This window comes from Mus pahari, chromosome 3 (genome assembly GCF_900095145.1).
Source record: "Mus pahari chromosome 3, PAHARI_EIJ_v1.1, whole genome shotgun sequence".
NCBI lineage: Eukaryota > Metazoa > Chordata > Mammalia > Rodentia > Muridae > Mus > Mus pahari.
In genome coordinates this window covers 131,201,211-131,218,459 of record NC_034592.1, presented here as the reverse complement: position 1 = coordinate 131,218,459, position 17,249 = coordinate 131,201,211, and the positions used below count along the sequence as shown (strand labels likewise).

Sequence of the window (17,249 nt, the reverse complement as noted above, 5' to 3'; positions counted from 1 at the left end):
GAGGGGAGAGGAGGAGAGGGGAGGAGGAGGGGAGGGGAGGGGAGAGGAGAGGAGAGGAGAGGAGAGGTACACAGTAGCAGGAAGGTGGTGAGACCATGAAGAAGCAATAAGGAGCAGTAACAACAGCCTGATTTCAAGTCAGGGAGCCTAATTCTACAAGAATTTCTTTCCTAGACTCCCACACTCTGTTCCCAACTGTCACCGACCTGGGACCAGGAAAAGTGCCATTACATTTAATCCTTCAGCATAGCCAGGCACCAGGCCAAAGGAGGCAAAGTTGTATTATGTCTGCTGTCTGACCCCATAACACGCACGAATCCATGAGTGGTAACCTTACCCACCACTCACAGAAGACAGGCAGTGTTAGTGGAAGCTGCTCTCTAGGGTCCATGTATCACCTGAATTGTCTCTCTAAGCTCCAGAAAGACAACACAGATTTTCTGTACCTGTAGATCTAAACCAGCCATTATCACAAATGAATTCCAAGCCTGCTGGTCTGTGAAGAATAACTGGTCTTCTGGTTGATCTCAACAAAGCCACCTTCCCCATATTTATTTACAAGTAGAGAGTACACCACTCAAGCAGAAAGCCATTGGAGAATTCTTGGTGAACATTACCAGATTGTGACTTGAGGCACTCAGGACCAAATAGAACTTGGAGGCTAGAGGAGCTATGATGCAAAGCAGCAACTGCCCTCCATCTTTCCAAACCCTCACTCTAGATGATAAAGCCTAATCTAGATTACTTAGCCTGGTGTGAGCAAAGCAGGAAAAGGCTTTCTCGGGGATCAACCAGAAACTGAAATGAGACCATGAATGACAGCAAAGGTGACGATGCAATTGACAGGTGCTTTGCTAGTGCCTTGCTAATTCCATCCATGCTATGTGAGATTCATGAGTGAAGAAGGGACCCCATGGAGCCACTGAGGACAGTGGAAGTTATTTGTGCTTGGAGATTTGTTAGGCTAGAAGTAATATCCATTTATTGGCTAGAGATTCCCTTCCCTCGGCAATGATGGAACCACCTGAAGAAGGCTACCCAACCTCAGAAAATAGTATCAAACCCTCTCAGCACTAGTTCCAAAGAACACACACACACGTGGGTGCACACACACACACACACACACACACACACACACACACAAACACACTTAATAAAGTCAGCGGGTCAGCTGTGGTGGTCCATTATCTTACTCGCATCTTTATTCACTTAAAAGAAAAGTAAGAGTGGCGAGCAGTACTGAGAACTGATTGGATGTCTTTGCATTGTACTGATTAGATGTCTTTGCATTGCTTCTTCAGCATTTTAAGTTCAAACTTCCATGGTTTGGAGCTAACAATAAAAATGCAAAACACCATCTAAAAGAGACATAAAGAACAGTTACTTAGGGAACTGTGGAGAGGCATAGTAAAGTGCCTAAATTTGGATCCCCAAAACCCATGTTATAAAGCTAGACATAGTTGTACATCTATAAGCCAAGCACAGTGTGAGCGGAAACAGGCAGTTATCTCAAAAGACAACAGTAAAGAATGGTTTGCATGGACACTTGTCCACCAAGATATATATATTACATACATAAACACATACATACACATACATACAAGTGTAAACACAGACACAGAGAGAGAGAGAGACAGAGACAGAGACAGAGACAGAGACAGAGACAGAGAGAGAGAGATTTAGTATGAAAGAAAAAGGAAAAATCCCATAATTCCCTACTTCCAGTTCCCAGGATTTGACTTAAGAGAACAAAGAGTGAGTCAGCTATACCTACTACAGTACATGTATGGCCAACCTTCAGGCAGAGGAGCCAGCCTTCCTTACAGAATCAGTCTGAATCCAGAAATTGATCAGTCTTACAAATTTGCCTCCATCTACAGCCTACTTTCTGTGATCCATAAAGGCCATCATCTGCTGTGCCTGAATCCCTGTTGATGATGCCCCATGGAAACAATAAAACAAGAATAGCAAAGAGCCCTGTGCTTCTCAAAAAGAAGTAGAAAATCTGTCCATATTGCAAGCAGAACAGCTTCAGGTGGAGAATCACACAGAGATGCATGACCTGGTTTCAAAATCTTGAAGGAGTGGGCTCCAGGCTCATGGTGGACAATGAGCACTTCTGTTTTTCTAGTCTGTGTCCTAAAAATCCATATTAATTTAGAATAAAATGTAAAGTTGAAATACCTCTATGCTTAACCCTTCCTAGTACATAGCACTTGGAGCAGGGTATCTACCAAGATGACCACTACCCAGGACTGATAGCAGGGTCTACTTATCACTTCTTTAAGGTGGTAGTGCTGCAGAGATGGCTCAGTGGATAAAGTGCTTGCTGAATAAGCATGAGAATCTAAATTTAGATTCTAGCACCCATAGAAAACAGCATTACAAAGCTGTGACCTCAGTACTGTGTGGAAACAGAGAGAGACACAGATCCTGGGGCCTTCTTTTTTTGTTTGTTTGTTTGTTTGTTTGTTTGTTTTGTTTTTCGAGACAGGGTTTCTCTGTGTAGCCCTGGCTATCCTGGAACTCACTTTGTAGACCAGGCTGGCCTCGAACTCAGAAATCTGCCTGCCTCTGCCTCCCAAGTGCTGGGATTAAAGGCGTGCGCCACCACCACCCAGCTTCCTGGGGCCTTCTTGACCACATCTAGCCCAAATGACAAGCTCCATCTTCAGTGAAAAGCAGTGTCTCCAAAAAGTAAAATAAAGAACAGTAAATGAAGAGTCACAACATTAACCTCTAGCATGCACATACTAATACACAAGTACATACACACGCATATACACACACACATAATTAATAATAATAATAATAATAATAATAATAATAATAAATTGTAGATTCCCTTAGGACTATCTATGAGAAAGTTAATAATTTAATGAATATAGAATGGTGAATATATACATACATATAAATATGTGTGTGTGTGTGTGTGTGCACTAGTTTGGCTGAGATGGCTCTGGGTTTAGCAAGGACAGGACAGATCCACATCACATGACAGGATATCCCTTAGTCCTGGAAAAGAACAGGACATATTTTTTCTCTATGACTTTGTGCCAGAGAAACCTCAAACAGAAGGAAAGAAGTTTGAGTAGCCTCAGCTTTATCAGCCAATTCTCTATGAAGTACTATCTGTGTGACTGTGACTGACCCACTTATCTGGAAAATTCCTGCCATTGCATACCACAGGAGCAGAACAGTTGCCCCGAAGAACCCAATCCAGAATGCAAAATAGTAATAGATAATGAATTGGCTTTGATTTAAGCCTACTTTTATGTGTTGTGTATATGTATCTCTATGTGTGCTATGTCTGTGTCTCCCTGGGTACATGTACAAATGTATGTATGTATGTATGTATGTATGTATGTATGTATATGTCTTATAAAATGGGGTAGGATGGTGTCAATGATAGATAATAGGAACAACATCTCAGGTCTGCAGTCTGGCCACCACAGTCTCAAATGAACAAAGTTTAATGAAGAAACTAGCAAATGTGTCTTAACTGTCCTCTCAGTGTTCTCTGTCACACAGGTGGGACCAGGGCAACTTCCTCTTATGTCAACCACATACCTTTTTCATTTTAGGATCATGTTGAAACAAGCAGTTTTCATTATCTCCTGCAATCTTCTTGCACATTGTTCGGGCAATGTTTACTTCAAGATAATACTCCAGACTGTCTGTGATCTGTCAATGAGTTGTGTAAGTTAAATCTCGTAGAAGAAAACAGCACCAAGCATCCCCTCTGATGAGCCAATACGCCACTGATTTCTCAAGGCTAGAATATATCCCTGCTCTTCCTTGGCGCTACATCTCCTGGCTGAAGTTTTGAGAATATTTGAGAGAATTCTTAACTTGACATCTATTATCTCTCTCACAATCATTTTATTTTGTATTTATTGATATCATCTTTATTATTGTGAGTATACATGTGTATGTTATATGTATGTATTCATGAGGGTTGATGCAGTGAGCATGCACTGAAAGGCCACAGGTCAATCAGTGTTGATGTCTTCTTGGATCACTCTCACAAAACCCGGAGTTCACTGATTTTGCTAAGCTGTCTGGCAAAATCTCAGGGATCTGCTTATGCCTGCCCACTGCCTCAAGTGCTGGGTTGCAGACATGCACTGCAATGGCTAACATTTGAGTAGATGCTGTAGTTCAAAGCCAGGCCCTCATGTATTTGCAGCTACCATTTTACTGACTGAGTTATCTCCCTAACTCCTGGATTTTTAATTTTATTGTAATAACAAGTGTCCCCAGAACAAAACAAGGAAATTATAAACCAAGAGCATTCTCCCATAAAAATTAACCATTTCTTTATTGGAACTTGAGATTACATCTCCTGTAAAGAACAGGTATTTAATTTTTGAGGTTTTTAGTGGTTCCACATTCACAGATCAGGGACCTTAACAGGATTCTTCTTACTATATCCTACCACAGTGGAGTGCAGAAGGACAAGAGGGAGCATACAAAAAAAAGGAAAAGAAAAAAAAAGCAGGAGACCAAGTGTGCAGCCTCAAAACCTTTAAGAACAAATCAGTAGCCAAGGAAATTGCCAGCTATCTTAGCAAAATCAATGAGCTCCAATTTTGGGGAAAACGGTCAATGAAAACAGCAACGTTGATCTGTAGCCACCCAGTAAGCACTTACATAGGCCCCCACACCCACACACATGTACACACTACTCAAATGAATGTGTATATATATATATATATATATATATATACATATATATGTATACACACACACACACCAACAACAACAATAATAACAACATCAGAGAGAGAAGTAAGTCAGACGCCAAAGGTAAACATTCTCTTTGTAGCATAAATCCTTCCCTTAAGGCCACATCTTTATACCTTTGCCTAAGGGATTAAATTTCCAAAGCATGTTTTTAGGAGGACACATTCAAATGACAGCACATGGCTTTCTCAGAGTCAACTATGAGAGAGTCTAAAAACTGGCAGACCAAGAGAGAAAATAGAGAGTGTACAATTGTTGGAGGCCCAGAGGGCTCTGTACTCACAAAGAAGCACCCAGAGACTCGGAAATATTAATCCTGCAGGGGTGTCTCCTCAGTGAAGGAGATAAAAATCAAATGCCTCCATTCCATCCAGAAAGCTGAGAGTGGATTTTGTTAATGACCCCGTGACCTTTGTGCTATCTGAGGAGGAAGACCTCACCCACATTCTACAGAGAAAGGCCTCACCCAAATTTCCCAGAACTATTATTCCAGACTCTCCCCTCCCTTAGGGGAACTGTCTGACGAACTTTATGGCCTGCTGACCTCTATGCTATCATTCAAAGACCACACTAGATTCTAAGCCTTTTAACTATAAATCCCACCTTCACAAGTACTTTGTAAAAAAATAAAAGTTTATAAGCAGTTACATCTTAAACTTTATTGTGCATCTAGAACTGGGGTGATTGTTGCCTGGAAACCTGTTTTAAATATATTGATAATAAACTTCCTCAAATTAGATTCCCCAAAGTCTGTACCAGGTTGTTGATGCAAATGTGCACATAATCTCCATTCTTATCTCTTTGAGGGCTTGCTTCCTTGTCTGGATCCCTGCAGGAACCCTCTCAAACAATGGTTTCAACTACAACTGGAAGTTTCAGCCTCTGTTGTACCCATCTTTCAAAAATCTAGAGGCATTTTTATGACGAGAGTTCTGCTAATTGTCTCTTACTTTTAATAACATAGACATACCTAGTATTCAGTTGATCAATGAATTCATGATAGATGGAAGAAGGTTTCTCAAGCAAGACACAAAATCCAAACAACATACAGAAAGAAAAAGCTAAGTGCTGTATCAAGTCTGTATAAGCAAATTTAAACTGCAAACAATGAATGGGCAAGTACAGCCGTGTGTGTGTGTGTGTGTGTGTGTGTGTGTGTGTGTGTGTGTGTGTGTATGACACAATTTTCATAGTATTAGGAAATGCAAAAGGATATATTTTCATATTCATTAACAGACAAACATCTAAAAGACAAGAGAGTTTCAATATTGATATGATGAATGGCAAGAGACACATACTGGCAGAATTGACAGGAACCTAAATCTAGTCCACAGCCTAACTGAAGCCCTGTGTTCAACATCCATCATGACAAAACTTTAAAAAAAAAAAGACAGCATTTAGGGGCAATTTGCCATTATCTTACAAATACACTCTCAACCAAAGAATTCCAACTCAGAGTGTTGACTGTGATGAATGCAATGACTTGTTCATTGTTCTACATTTTCTATTAGCAAACCTACTGATCTGCTAGGATATAAGCAAAAATAACCATGATAATCCAGTTTCCACACATGTGTGTGTGTGTGTGTGTGTGAATTCCTGTGTCATTTTGAGTGCCAAAATAAAGAAAATACAGTATGATTTCATGAATACAAAATACACTTAATTGGACCAGTGAGATGGTCCTATCATCAAGCTTGAAAACCTGAGTTTGATTTCCAGAATCTTCATGATGGAAGAAGAAGACTGACTCAGACATTGTTCTCCTTCTTCCCTCCCCTCCCCGTCTCAAATCTCCCTATCTCACACATGGAGAGGGGTGGTGAGAGATTGAGGGAGGGAAGAGGGAGAGGGATGGAGGGGAGAGAGAAATTTTTGAATCTTTCCATAATCTATGTACATGGAAAGAAAATATCAGGAAGGAGAGAGCAAACTATTTTAGTGGTATTCTCAGAAGGAGCCAGACAGATTGGAAATGCGAGAAACAGTTTCCTTTCATTTATATTGTGTGTGTATGTATCCATGTATATGTGACTAAGTGTGGGCATGATACCATGTATTGGTAGCTCAAGAAAATATCTAATTTGAAATTCCAAAGCGAGTTTTCTATTGAATGTATATTGCTTTCACACCACCATAAACTTAGAAATCCTAAGTTAAATTATGATAATTTAGAGAACATCTGTGCTTGAGTTAAAATCATTGCAAGGACGTCAATTCATTCAGCCACCAACCAATCATGAGCCTAATGTACATACCCAATTGTTCGGCAGACAAGAGACAAATGGCTTCTTGCAGGCTGAGGCAGCCCCTCACTGCTTTTCCAGACTCCTCTCTCTGTCTTTGGACCCTTCAGGTAACTCATTTTTCCCTTTTGCTGGACGCTTTTCCGCTATGGAGCATGAGTCAGAAGTTGCTCACCCTATCCAGTTACTCAGAGTCATACTCCGAATACAACCACAAGGATCTGGGTTTATGCCTTGACTCTCTTACTTGCCGGATATACAGCACTGTACACTTTCCGTGCCTCGGTTTCCTCTCTATAGCACAGAAGAATAGCTTCTGCCTAGGAACTGTGCAAGCAGAGTGAGTGAGCCATGGGAAAAAATAAAATAAAAGGCCAACAACATGAAGGAAATGTTCTAGTTGAGCCAAAGTAGTTCCAGGTTGCTGGGCAAGCTCATGTGCACTGGAACTCAACACTGCCCTTTCGGAGCTATGATCTACACTTTAAATTTTTTATTTATCTTTATAGTCTGTGTATACGTGTTTAACCTATATGCACATATGTATACCATGTACATGCCTGGGGACCTCAGAAGCCAGAAAGAGGTGTCAGATCCCCTAAAACTGGAGTTACAAAAAGTTGTGAACCACCATATGGATGATGGTAACTAAACCTGGGTTATCTGCAAGAGCAGAAAGTGCTCTTAACCACTGGGCGATCTCTCCAGCCCCTGACCTACAGTTTTAGTGTTACTATAACTAATTTTAATTGATATTTTATGTTTCTTCTACATCTCAGACTAATAAACAGCAAAATCTAATTAATTTTCACTTCTAAAATAAAATGGTATGTTGTAGATAAAGGCATCCTATTGCCTTGTTTCCATTCCTATGTAGTAACTATCCCTCAACACTACTAGTCTCTGCCCCCAACAGAAGACTGGAAGACAAAGGAGCAAGGAGCAGACAGAATACCCACCTGCTCCTGAGATTTTAGGATATCCACCACCCTGAAGTTGTAGTGGTCATTGCTGGCCTTGTTATATTCTTTCATGGCATACCAGAGTGCATGCTGCACATAGACATAGGATTGGGGGATGTCTTCGAATGGCCTCACAATCTTTGGTGAGCCCCAGGCTTCGACTCTTCTAGATACAAACTCCACTGTGATCACCAGGAACAGCAGGGTTTGTAAGAATCTGGCCATGGTGCTTCATTCAAGGAACGGACCAAGTTCCTATTTTCTTTACAGAGCTGGTACAGATGTAGCCAGTGAGACCCCTGCTTCGTCTGCAGGTCAATGGATCCTTTCTCTTCAACACCTGACACTGCTGTGGGTTACAAGAAAGGAATGTCTGTTAACATCATCATGATACTTACTATAATGAGAAATACATATTTGATTTTCATTCCCTTTTCTGCAATTAAAACCCTGGGTATTCCTGAGCAATAACAAGTGAAAGAAGCATCTACACATCCTGTGGCAAGCCCTTTTCAGGTATATGTGAGATAGCTCTAAGCAAGCCCTGGAGCAACCAAAAGATGGAGCTCATTGTCAGAAGAACCAAATAAGTGGGATCTTGCAGTTCACCTTTGACCTCAAGGGGATGAAGACTGAGTTGATCAGCAGTGGCTAATGATTTTATCAATTGTGCCTGTCTCACAGCGTCAGGAGAGCTTCCGGATTGGTGAAGACCTGGGGCAGGAATGTAGATGAATAAAATCCCAAGTACCATCCTTTCTTGCTGTGCATAACTCTTCATCAAGCTGCTCATCTGTTCCTTAACAACTGTCCATGCCGAGGCACAGGGGGAAATTTGATTGCAATTAGAATTAAGGTGTGGAATCTTTACCCGGTACCTAGGTCACGATTTCCTCATCATCTTTGAGAGAATCAGTACCCTTTATTGCTGGAGCAGGTTAGTTTTTTCAGGAGTGACTTTGTGCCTTTTTGTCACTTGCTCTTCCACCATGCTACGATACAGTGCAGATACCCTCACCAGACATGGTCTCTCAAACCACAAACTTCAGACCTACCTTAACCTCTATTGTTTTCAATTAATGATACTCAGTCATAACAAAAAATGGAATATGATACAAAAACGGGCAGAGGGTGTGGGGACCTTCCTTTCATAGCCAAGTTCAAAGAAAGTGTGAGCTACCCCAAGAACCTACACTTGTGTTTGACATCTAAAGTGGAAGACCTTTTTTCTTTTCTTTTCTATTCTTTTCTTTTCTTTTCTTTTCCTTTCCTTTCCTTTCCTTTCCTTTCCTTTCCTTTCTTTCTTTCTTTCTTTCTTTCTTTCTTTCTTTCTTTCATTTTTATTGGATATTTTCTTTATTTACATTTCAAATGCTTTCCCCTTCCCAGTTCTCCCCTTCAGAAACACTCTATTCCATCGCCTCTACCCCTGCCTGCCTTTATGAGGCAACCACCTACTCCTGTCTTCCTGCCCTTGCTCTCCCCTACACTGGGGCATCAAACACCCTCAGACCAAAGGGCTTCTCCTCAAAGTGGAAGGTCTTATGAAAGCAAGTCACACTTCTGTTGTCTTAGGCTAGTACCAGGTAATATACAACTGAATCACTGCGTATCCATTTGATGCTAGAAAGAATTAGAACATCTCTGGGAGATCTCACACATGGGGCTCTAGGGGTACTTTGTGAATTAAACTAAAGTATCCAGCTAGTCCCAGAGAGATTTTTCACACACACACACACACACACACACACACACACACACACACACACACACATACATATTTCCCTGAAGACCTGGGATGGGGGAGCCTAAAGAAGTCTATGAGAGTGGCTCTAGCTGAGATTCCTGCAAGTGGAAGACATAGAGACTGAAGTCCTTCTCCTGTAGCCAGGCAGGACTTCCAATGGAAAAAAGGGGGACATTAGCTCACCCACAAAACCTTCAACCCAAAATCTGCCCTGCCTACAAGATGTGTAGGGATAAAGATGGAGCATAGACTGAAGGAATGGCAAACCAATGACTGGCCAAACTTGGACTCATCCCACAGGAGAGAGCCAATCCCTGACTCTATTAATGATACTCTGCTGTGTTTGTAAGTGGGAACCTAGCATAAATGTTCCTGAGATGCTTCATCCAGCAGCTAATGGAAACAGATGCAGAGACCCATAGTCAAACATCAGGCCGATTCTTGTGGAAGATGGGAGATAGAATTGAGGAAGCTACATCCGTAGAACCTCCCTCAATGGCTTATTAGAACTCAGATCACCTCTCACTACCCTGAGGGTCATCGGACCCTGAGCCTCTCATGTCACTTACTCACTGCCATATTCCCTGGGCATAGTACACTGAGTAGCCCCTTTACAGAGGAGAAAATGAGGCTTATGAAGAAGCCAAGAAGATACATAAAGCTACGTAACAGGGGTTTCCAGGCCTTACCTCTACGGGTCCCACCTTGTTAACCTACCTCAATCTAGGAGACATGCACACATTAAGTCTCAGCCTGGAACACACATTTGTTTTGGAGGCTACCCAATTTTACCAGAGAAGATAAACTGAACTGAAATGTCTAAGATCTGAATGCACTAGTTAAAGCATGTTGAGTATAGACAATGAACAAACAAATACCTTAAGGGACACTTCAGAATTTTTAAGAAGTAGAGAGAGACTATACTTAGGTTGGGCATAGAATTTGATGATAAAACTAAGAGACATCCAACATCCATCAGGCATTAAAGATGAATGTGACCCATATAACCAGAGTATTTTTGAGGTCTTAGTTCAGCCATTCTCTGATAATGTCATTCTGGTCCCATGTATCCTTTCCATAGGTAATGCCAATCAACTTATGCTGTAGGTTCTCTCAAGTGGACAACTAAGCCAGGCAGATGCACTTGAATCAAATCTTTAAGGGAATAATAATAGCATTCTACCTCCCTCTGGTTTGAGTTATACACAAAGAACTGTAGTCCAAAGATATTAATGGAAAATTCCAGAAATAAGCAACTCATGAATTTGAAGTCATTTTATTGTAGAACACTGCAGTTGTTCTATTTTATTGGTAGCTCTTGTTCATCCTTTCATATAATTTATAATTAAATTTTATCATGTTATGTCTATATAGAAAAATGAGCGATATATATACTACTTACAATGCAGACATCCACTGTAAAGCAAAAGGTCAAAAACAAAAACAAAGCTCCCATATTTTAGCAACCAAGCCACAACTACTTCGACCCTGCGTGTGACTTGAGGTGACTTACAGACACAAACATCTAAAGCATAATTCCCAATGACCTACAGCATCTGACATAGATAAGTAAGAAAGACAAGTTGTGTTGTAAAATTTATTATTTAATCAGACAGTGAGATGCACACCTATCTATCTGGATTTGCACCTCACACAAATAAGACCAAGTAACTGGCCCACAACTACCACAAAACTTTTACATCCTATCAGCCATGCAACTTTCTCTTTGTGGTCCCATCTGCTACCCACTTGTACCATATTTTAGTAAGTTTTCTTTCTGTTCCCGTCCTTGGTAAGTTTTTTTGTTTTGTTGTTGTTGTTGTTGTTGTTGTTGTTGTTGTTGTTTACTAACATCCACTGGCTTTGTCTACTCCATCTTGAACAGCTCTGACTGTTTTCCCACAAGTAAGCAAAACTTGTTTACTGGCACATCACATGCTCAAATCTCCACTGTGATCCCATTAACCTACCATCAGAACGAAGTTGATGTAGCAGGAGGCACAAAGTGTGACCCCATGTTCCAGGCAACATGGCTTCTCCACCTCCACCTCACTTGCCCTGTTTCTTAAGCATGTCAACAAGCCCCACTAATTGCCTTGCTTATTTGGTGTGTTGAAGGAGAAGCTGAACCAACTCTTCCGTGCATGATTCTGTTTTCTAATCTCTGGATTACTTTCCTTGTCCTTGAAGACCACCCTGAACACTTTACTCTGTACCATGTCTAAACCAAATTCTGACATGTTGGTCTCTGGGCCTTAAAGTGGCTACTCTATCCCACAGAAGGTACCTTTATCTGTAGTGAAGACTCAGATTAAACGGCCTCTAGCCCCAGATTGCTCTTGGTCACCAGCACAGCAAGGTCATGCTCCTGCTTCCGGATAGGCATCTGTGGGGGTTTAAACCCCAGGTGCTTCTGGCCTCTGACTTCCCTCTCCTACTAGGTAGTCATACCTGCATCCCCTTTGTGAGGTAAGCTAGCCACTCTGATGCTGCTCTAGTCTGGATACCTCAGACAGGTCCCATCAGCCTTTTCCTCACTGCTCTTGTGTTGTGTGACACTATTTCAGGGTTATATGAAAAAAAAAAAATGCATACCATCCCAGATAGGAAACCAAAACCAAACTAAAGTATGAACACTGCCAAAGGTCAACTTGGTGAAAGAGTGAATTTTACTGGGGTTACTTGAAGAAATATAGGAGAGGCCTTACTCACAGGAGTACAAATGACTCAAAGCTGCATCAGATTTTATTGATCCTTTTGATGATAGCTTTATGTAGTGGTTTGAATACTCGTGGGCCATTGGAGGTGGCACTATTAGGAGGTGTGGCTTTGTTGGAGTAGGTGTATCCTTGTTGGAGAAAGTACATCACTGTGGGGGTGGGCTTTGAGGTCCTATACTCAAGCTCCACACAGTTTAGAAAAGACCGTTTTCCTGGCTGCCTTCGGATCAAGATGTAGAACTCTGCTTGCTCCTCCAGCACCATGTCTGCCTGCATAATGTCGTGCTTCCTACTATGGTGATAATGGACTGAACCTCTGAAAAAAGTAAGCCAAGTCCAATTAAATATTGTCCTATATTGGAGTTGCCTTAGTGATGGTGTCTTTTCACAGCAATGGATACTCTAAGACACTAGCCTAACATAAGGACATGAAACAAATGATAAGGATGTGATAAATATGTGACATGTTTTTTAATCTCTATATCAAAGAGCTATTATTAACTGACTTAAAAATACTTAATCCTACTGACTAGTTTCCATAGTGCTGGAAGGTTCTATGCACTCTTCCAGAGGAGAAAAGTAATCACTAGTCTTATCCAGTTGTGAACTTTGCACATTGAAGTAATGATGAGCCTGGCAAGATATGCCACTGGTGCAATAGTGGCACAAATGGTAAGGAGTAAATAAGCACTTTTGACTGGATTTAAAACCCCTCTACAAGATGGAGCTTATGCCTGGCACACTCATAGCTGGCTAGGTTATATACATATTCTGCTAAATGGCCATAGTATTAAACTGCTCCCCAATTTCTTATCTTTATACCCACAGATTAATGTGTCTCTCAACCCTTGTCAGAGATGCTCCATTTATTGGTAGATGGTGATTGTCTTAGTTAGGGTTTCTATTGCTGTGATGAAACACCATAGCCAAAAAGCAAGTTGAGGAGGAAAGTATTTATTTGGCTTCCGTATCACTGTTTATCACCGAAGAAAGTCAGTACTGAAACTCAAGTTGGGCAGGAACATGGAGGTAGGAACTCATGCAAAAGCCATTGAGGCGTGGTGCTTACTGGCTTGCTCCCTATGTCTTTCTTGTTCATCGCATGCATAAAGGATGTGATCCTGAATGTAAATGATAAGGATTTAGTTTACACAGTAGTTCTTGATTCTTCTCTCATCATTTGACTGTTTTGGTAGATGGATAGATAGACAGAGAGACACATTAGGTAACTCATGCTGACCTTGAACAGATGACCCTCTTGCCTCAGCCTCCCAAGTGTGGGAGCTACATGTGTGAAGATTTGAGTTTGGCAAGAATGATTGGAGGTGGGCCTTGGGAATATTATATTTTGGGAGAGAAGGTGACTTTAGCCAGAGTATGAATTGATAAAAGGAACTCATTCCTAAAGCTATTTGTCTGGAGTCAGAGGTGATTCCCCAGGAGACTATAAGGTTATGGTGAAGTGGAAAGTGGAGAAGAAGCAGGTTTGAGCTGAAAATATAAAAGACTGAATTTGGAGCAAGCAAAGTGTCAGACACCATCAAGATATATCTGCCTTAGATTGTTCTCATCCTACCTAATCTTGCCAATCAGCATCTAGCCTGTTGTCCCATTGTAATTAAGAATATCTGCTGCCCATCAGCACTGAGGAATATCGGAAATTATTATGTAATTGCTCATTAGCATATTATTTGTCCTTCCCCATCATTTAAGCATGATTGTACCTGATGGCTGAGTAATGTCTCCTTGATTGAATCCTGGCACCTGTTCTAAATGTATCATTGCATCATTTGTATTATTAGTATGTATAGTGCAACAACCATTTGTACACATGTCCTCATACATGCTTAATTTCTCGCCCAGAACAAATTCCAAAACAATAAATCATTAAGCATACAAATTTTGCAAGTGTCAATTCCAACCATGATAAAGAGTTTGTACTAGGTGGGAGTGGGGAGAGCGATACACTGAGAAACAGATACAAAAGAGAAACAAAGGCTGAATAAACTAAGGAGACCAGTGAATCCATGATTGGGTTCTGTGAATTCAACTTCTGACTCAGTGACATTGCTGTACACACACAAAGTGATTGGCATATATATCATTACCACATGAGAGCTAACAAAAGAAGTAAGGAGAGATGCAGATAAAACTTTTAGAAGGAAGGAAAGGAAGGAAGGAAGGAAGGAAGAAGGAAGGAAGGAAGGAAGGAAGGAAGGAAGGAAGGAAGGAAGGAAGGAAGGAAGGAAGGAAGGAAGGAAGGAAGACAGGTAAAAAAAAAAAGGAAGAAAAATATAAGATGGTAGGTGGTAGGATCAAAGGCTAGCTGTGAGCTGAGACAAGGTGCCAGGTGGGACCCACAAGTTCCCTGAGGAGAAGAACAAAGGAACCTGCCTACTGGGACCTCTTCCTATTACTCCCACACCTGTACCTTGTGAGGCTCTGAATGTTCTCTTTCTTCAAATGGTCTCTGGAAGCTGAGCTGTATTCTACCTCCATTTTCTTTCGTCTTCCTTGCCAAGTAGTATCTTTCTATGAACCATCATTTTCCAGTTATGGGCTCTAGTCCCCTGAGGAATTGGTCCCTGAATTTCAAATCTACTGAGGTCTGGGCAGCAGGAGAGCATGTCACTGTGAAACATGCCTCCTCTGACCCATCCTGACTTGGGTGCTCAAGTTCTCACTAAGCAATGTTCTCATCAGCTGCTGGAGGAAGCCTCTCTGGTGATGATGGGCTAAACACATCATATTAGAATAGCAGAAAAGCATTAGGAATCATTTCATTGACTTTTTCCTCCGTTGTATTTGGTTCAATCATAGGTCACAAAGCCTTTCAGCAAATCCTGGCCATCTAGGCAGTGTTAGCCATGGACTCCCTCTCATGGCATGGGCCTCACGTTAGACCGGTCATTGGTGGACCACTCCCACAAGCTCTGAGCCAGCATTGTCCCAGCATATCTGACAGACAGGCCAGGTTGTGGGTCACAGGTATTGTGACCACTGGAAGACTATCCTGGTTACAGAAGATGGCTCCACATCCTCCATTACTAGGAGTCCTTGATCGTGTCACCCTCATAGGTTCCAAGAAGTTTCCACTACACTAGATTAACATATTGCCCCCCCCAGACCGTGCCTACTTATTCCAGTTGTTTCTCCTTGTACTCTATCCCTCCCTTCCTTCCTCCCCTCACTGATCCTTCCTATTCCCATGCCCACCTGCCCCTACTCCACTTACAAAACTTATTCTATTTCCCCTTCCAGTGAGATCCACGAATCCCCACAACCCCACAAGACAAGACCTCTTTATCTAACTTTTCTGGGTCTGTAGATTGTATTGTAGTGTGATTATCTTTTACTTAACTCATATCCACTTATATGTGAGTGCATACTATGTTGAATGACACAACTATTTTAAATGTAGTGTTACCTCCTCTAGTTCTGTATGGGTACATTTGAGATATTGGGCTTCTAGGTAAACTTCAGAGAAAGACCTTAAACAGACCATCCTTTAATAATCAGTGTAACTAAGTAAAGTTTTATGTTAAAGAGAGAAGTGGAGGGGCATGGGGAAAAAGGACTCTGTGGGGCACTGGGATGGGGAACAGCATCTGGGATGTAAATAAATGAATAAAAAAAGATGCTTTTCTTTCTTTCATCTTGATTTCTATTTCCTTGTCTATATTTTTTATTGTGCTGCTCTAGTGGTTGGAGGATAGAGACACACTGGTGACACCACTATAGCATCAGCAGTGGATGACTTCTTAGTGTATATGTCACATGTGCCCTAAAAAATCACAGCTTTTAAGTCAGATTCTATTTCTGGTCTTCTTTTATGTACCAAATCCTGAAGTGTGTTGGACTTGAATTTGTCCACTGCAGACCTATGACAACAGTAACTGTTTTTAATCATCACAAATCGTAGTATCTAAAAACACATAACACTGTTTCTCTTAGAGACAAAGGTCGTATAAAGACAATAAATACACCTATAAAATAATTATGGTAGGAATGTCTTTGCTCTTTGTTCCTTGGGACTGTGCACTCTTTGTGTTCACCAACATTGGGGCAGTTTCTATGAATAACTAGATTTCAGAGTTCAGATTCCATGTTTACATTTAAATGTGGGTAAGCCATATAAAGTTTATTTTTACTTATTTATAAAGCAGAGCTGAAAAAAAAATGTTTCCTTTGAAATTATTTTGGAAGGAGGAAGGGAAAGAAAAACACACAATTTTATTGTATTGTATTATATTATTATTATTATAGACACACGTTTATTTCACAAACTTCTCATGCCCTTTCTTGCTTGCTCTCTGGTTTTCAAGATAAGAAAGTTCTCGGCCACCCACACTAGTGCTATTTAATGGAGACATGGTCAGTTTCACAAAGAAGCCGACGAACCATGTCAGTGCTGTGGCAATGGCAAGCTTCTGAGATTTTTGCTTAGGTCTGCTGAATCTTTTAGCCATCTGAATCTGGCTCTTTTTAAACTGCCAACTTGGCCCAGCAAACTGTATTATCTTATTTATGATTCTTTGTAGGATGGCAGTTTAAGAAGACAGATGTATTTAGCACAGGAACAGACAGAGCCTAGCACAAAAAGACACTGTATCTCTGAATAATTTTGCTTTATGTAGACAGACCCTTTTCCCTGCATTTGAAAATACACATTACATATATTTCTTAATTGAGTAATTTTTAAAAATTATTTAGTATTTTTGAGATTATAAAATAATCATATTATTCCTCCTTCTCTTTCAGATTACATACTCCTTGTTGAACCTTTTCAGATTTATGGCCTCCCTTTAAATTAATTGCTGTTATATGT

The 17,249-nt window shown here is 40.9% G+C and overlaps 1 protein-coding gene across 1 annotated transcript; it reads right to left on the bottom strand.

The window, feature by feature from the left end:
* Positions 1–1,175: 1,175 nt before the first annotated feature.
* On the bottom strand, positions 1,176–12,137 carry LOC110319589 (cystatin-13). Its single transcript, XM_021195080.1, has 4 exons — positions 11,989–12,137; positions 7,952–8,303; positions 3,571–3,684; positions 1,176–1,358 (listed from the first exon to the last, which is right to left on the bottom strand). The coding sequence occupies exons 2-4, from the start codon at positions 8,177–8,179 to the stop codon at positions 1,275–1,277; spliced, it is 426 nt and encodes a 141-aa protein (XP_021050739.1). The 5' UTR covers positions 8,180–8,303; positions 11,989–12,137; the 3' UTR covers positions 1,176–1,274.
* Positions 12,138–17,249: the final 5,112 nt, after the last annotated feature.

What these genes read in the sequence shown, in the direction of transcription:
- LOC110319589 (XM_021195080.1), bottom strand. Translation starts at nt 8,179, where the DNA reads ATGGCCAGATTCTTACAAACCCTGCTGTTCCTGGTGATCACAGTGGAG. An exon ending in TCCTAAAATCTCAGGAGCAG is followed by an intron (nt 3,685 to 7,951) that starts GTGGGTATTCTG and finishes ACTCATTGACAG; the next exon opens with ATCACAGACAGTCTGGAGTA. An exon ending in ATGATCCTAAAATGAAAAAG is followed by an intron (nt 1,359 to 3,570) that starts GTATGTGGTTGA and finishes TGTCTCTTTTAG; the next exon opens with ATGGTGTTTTGCATTTTTAT.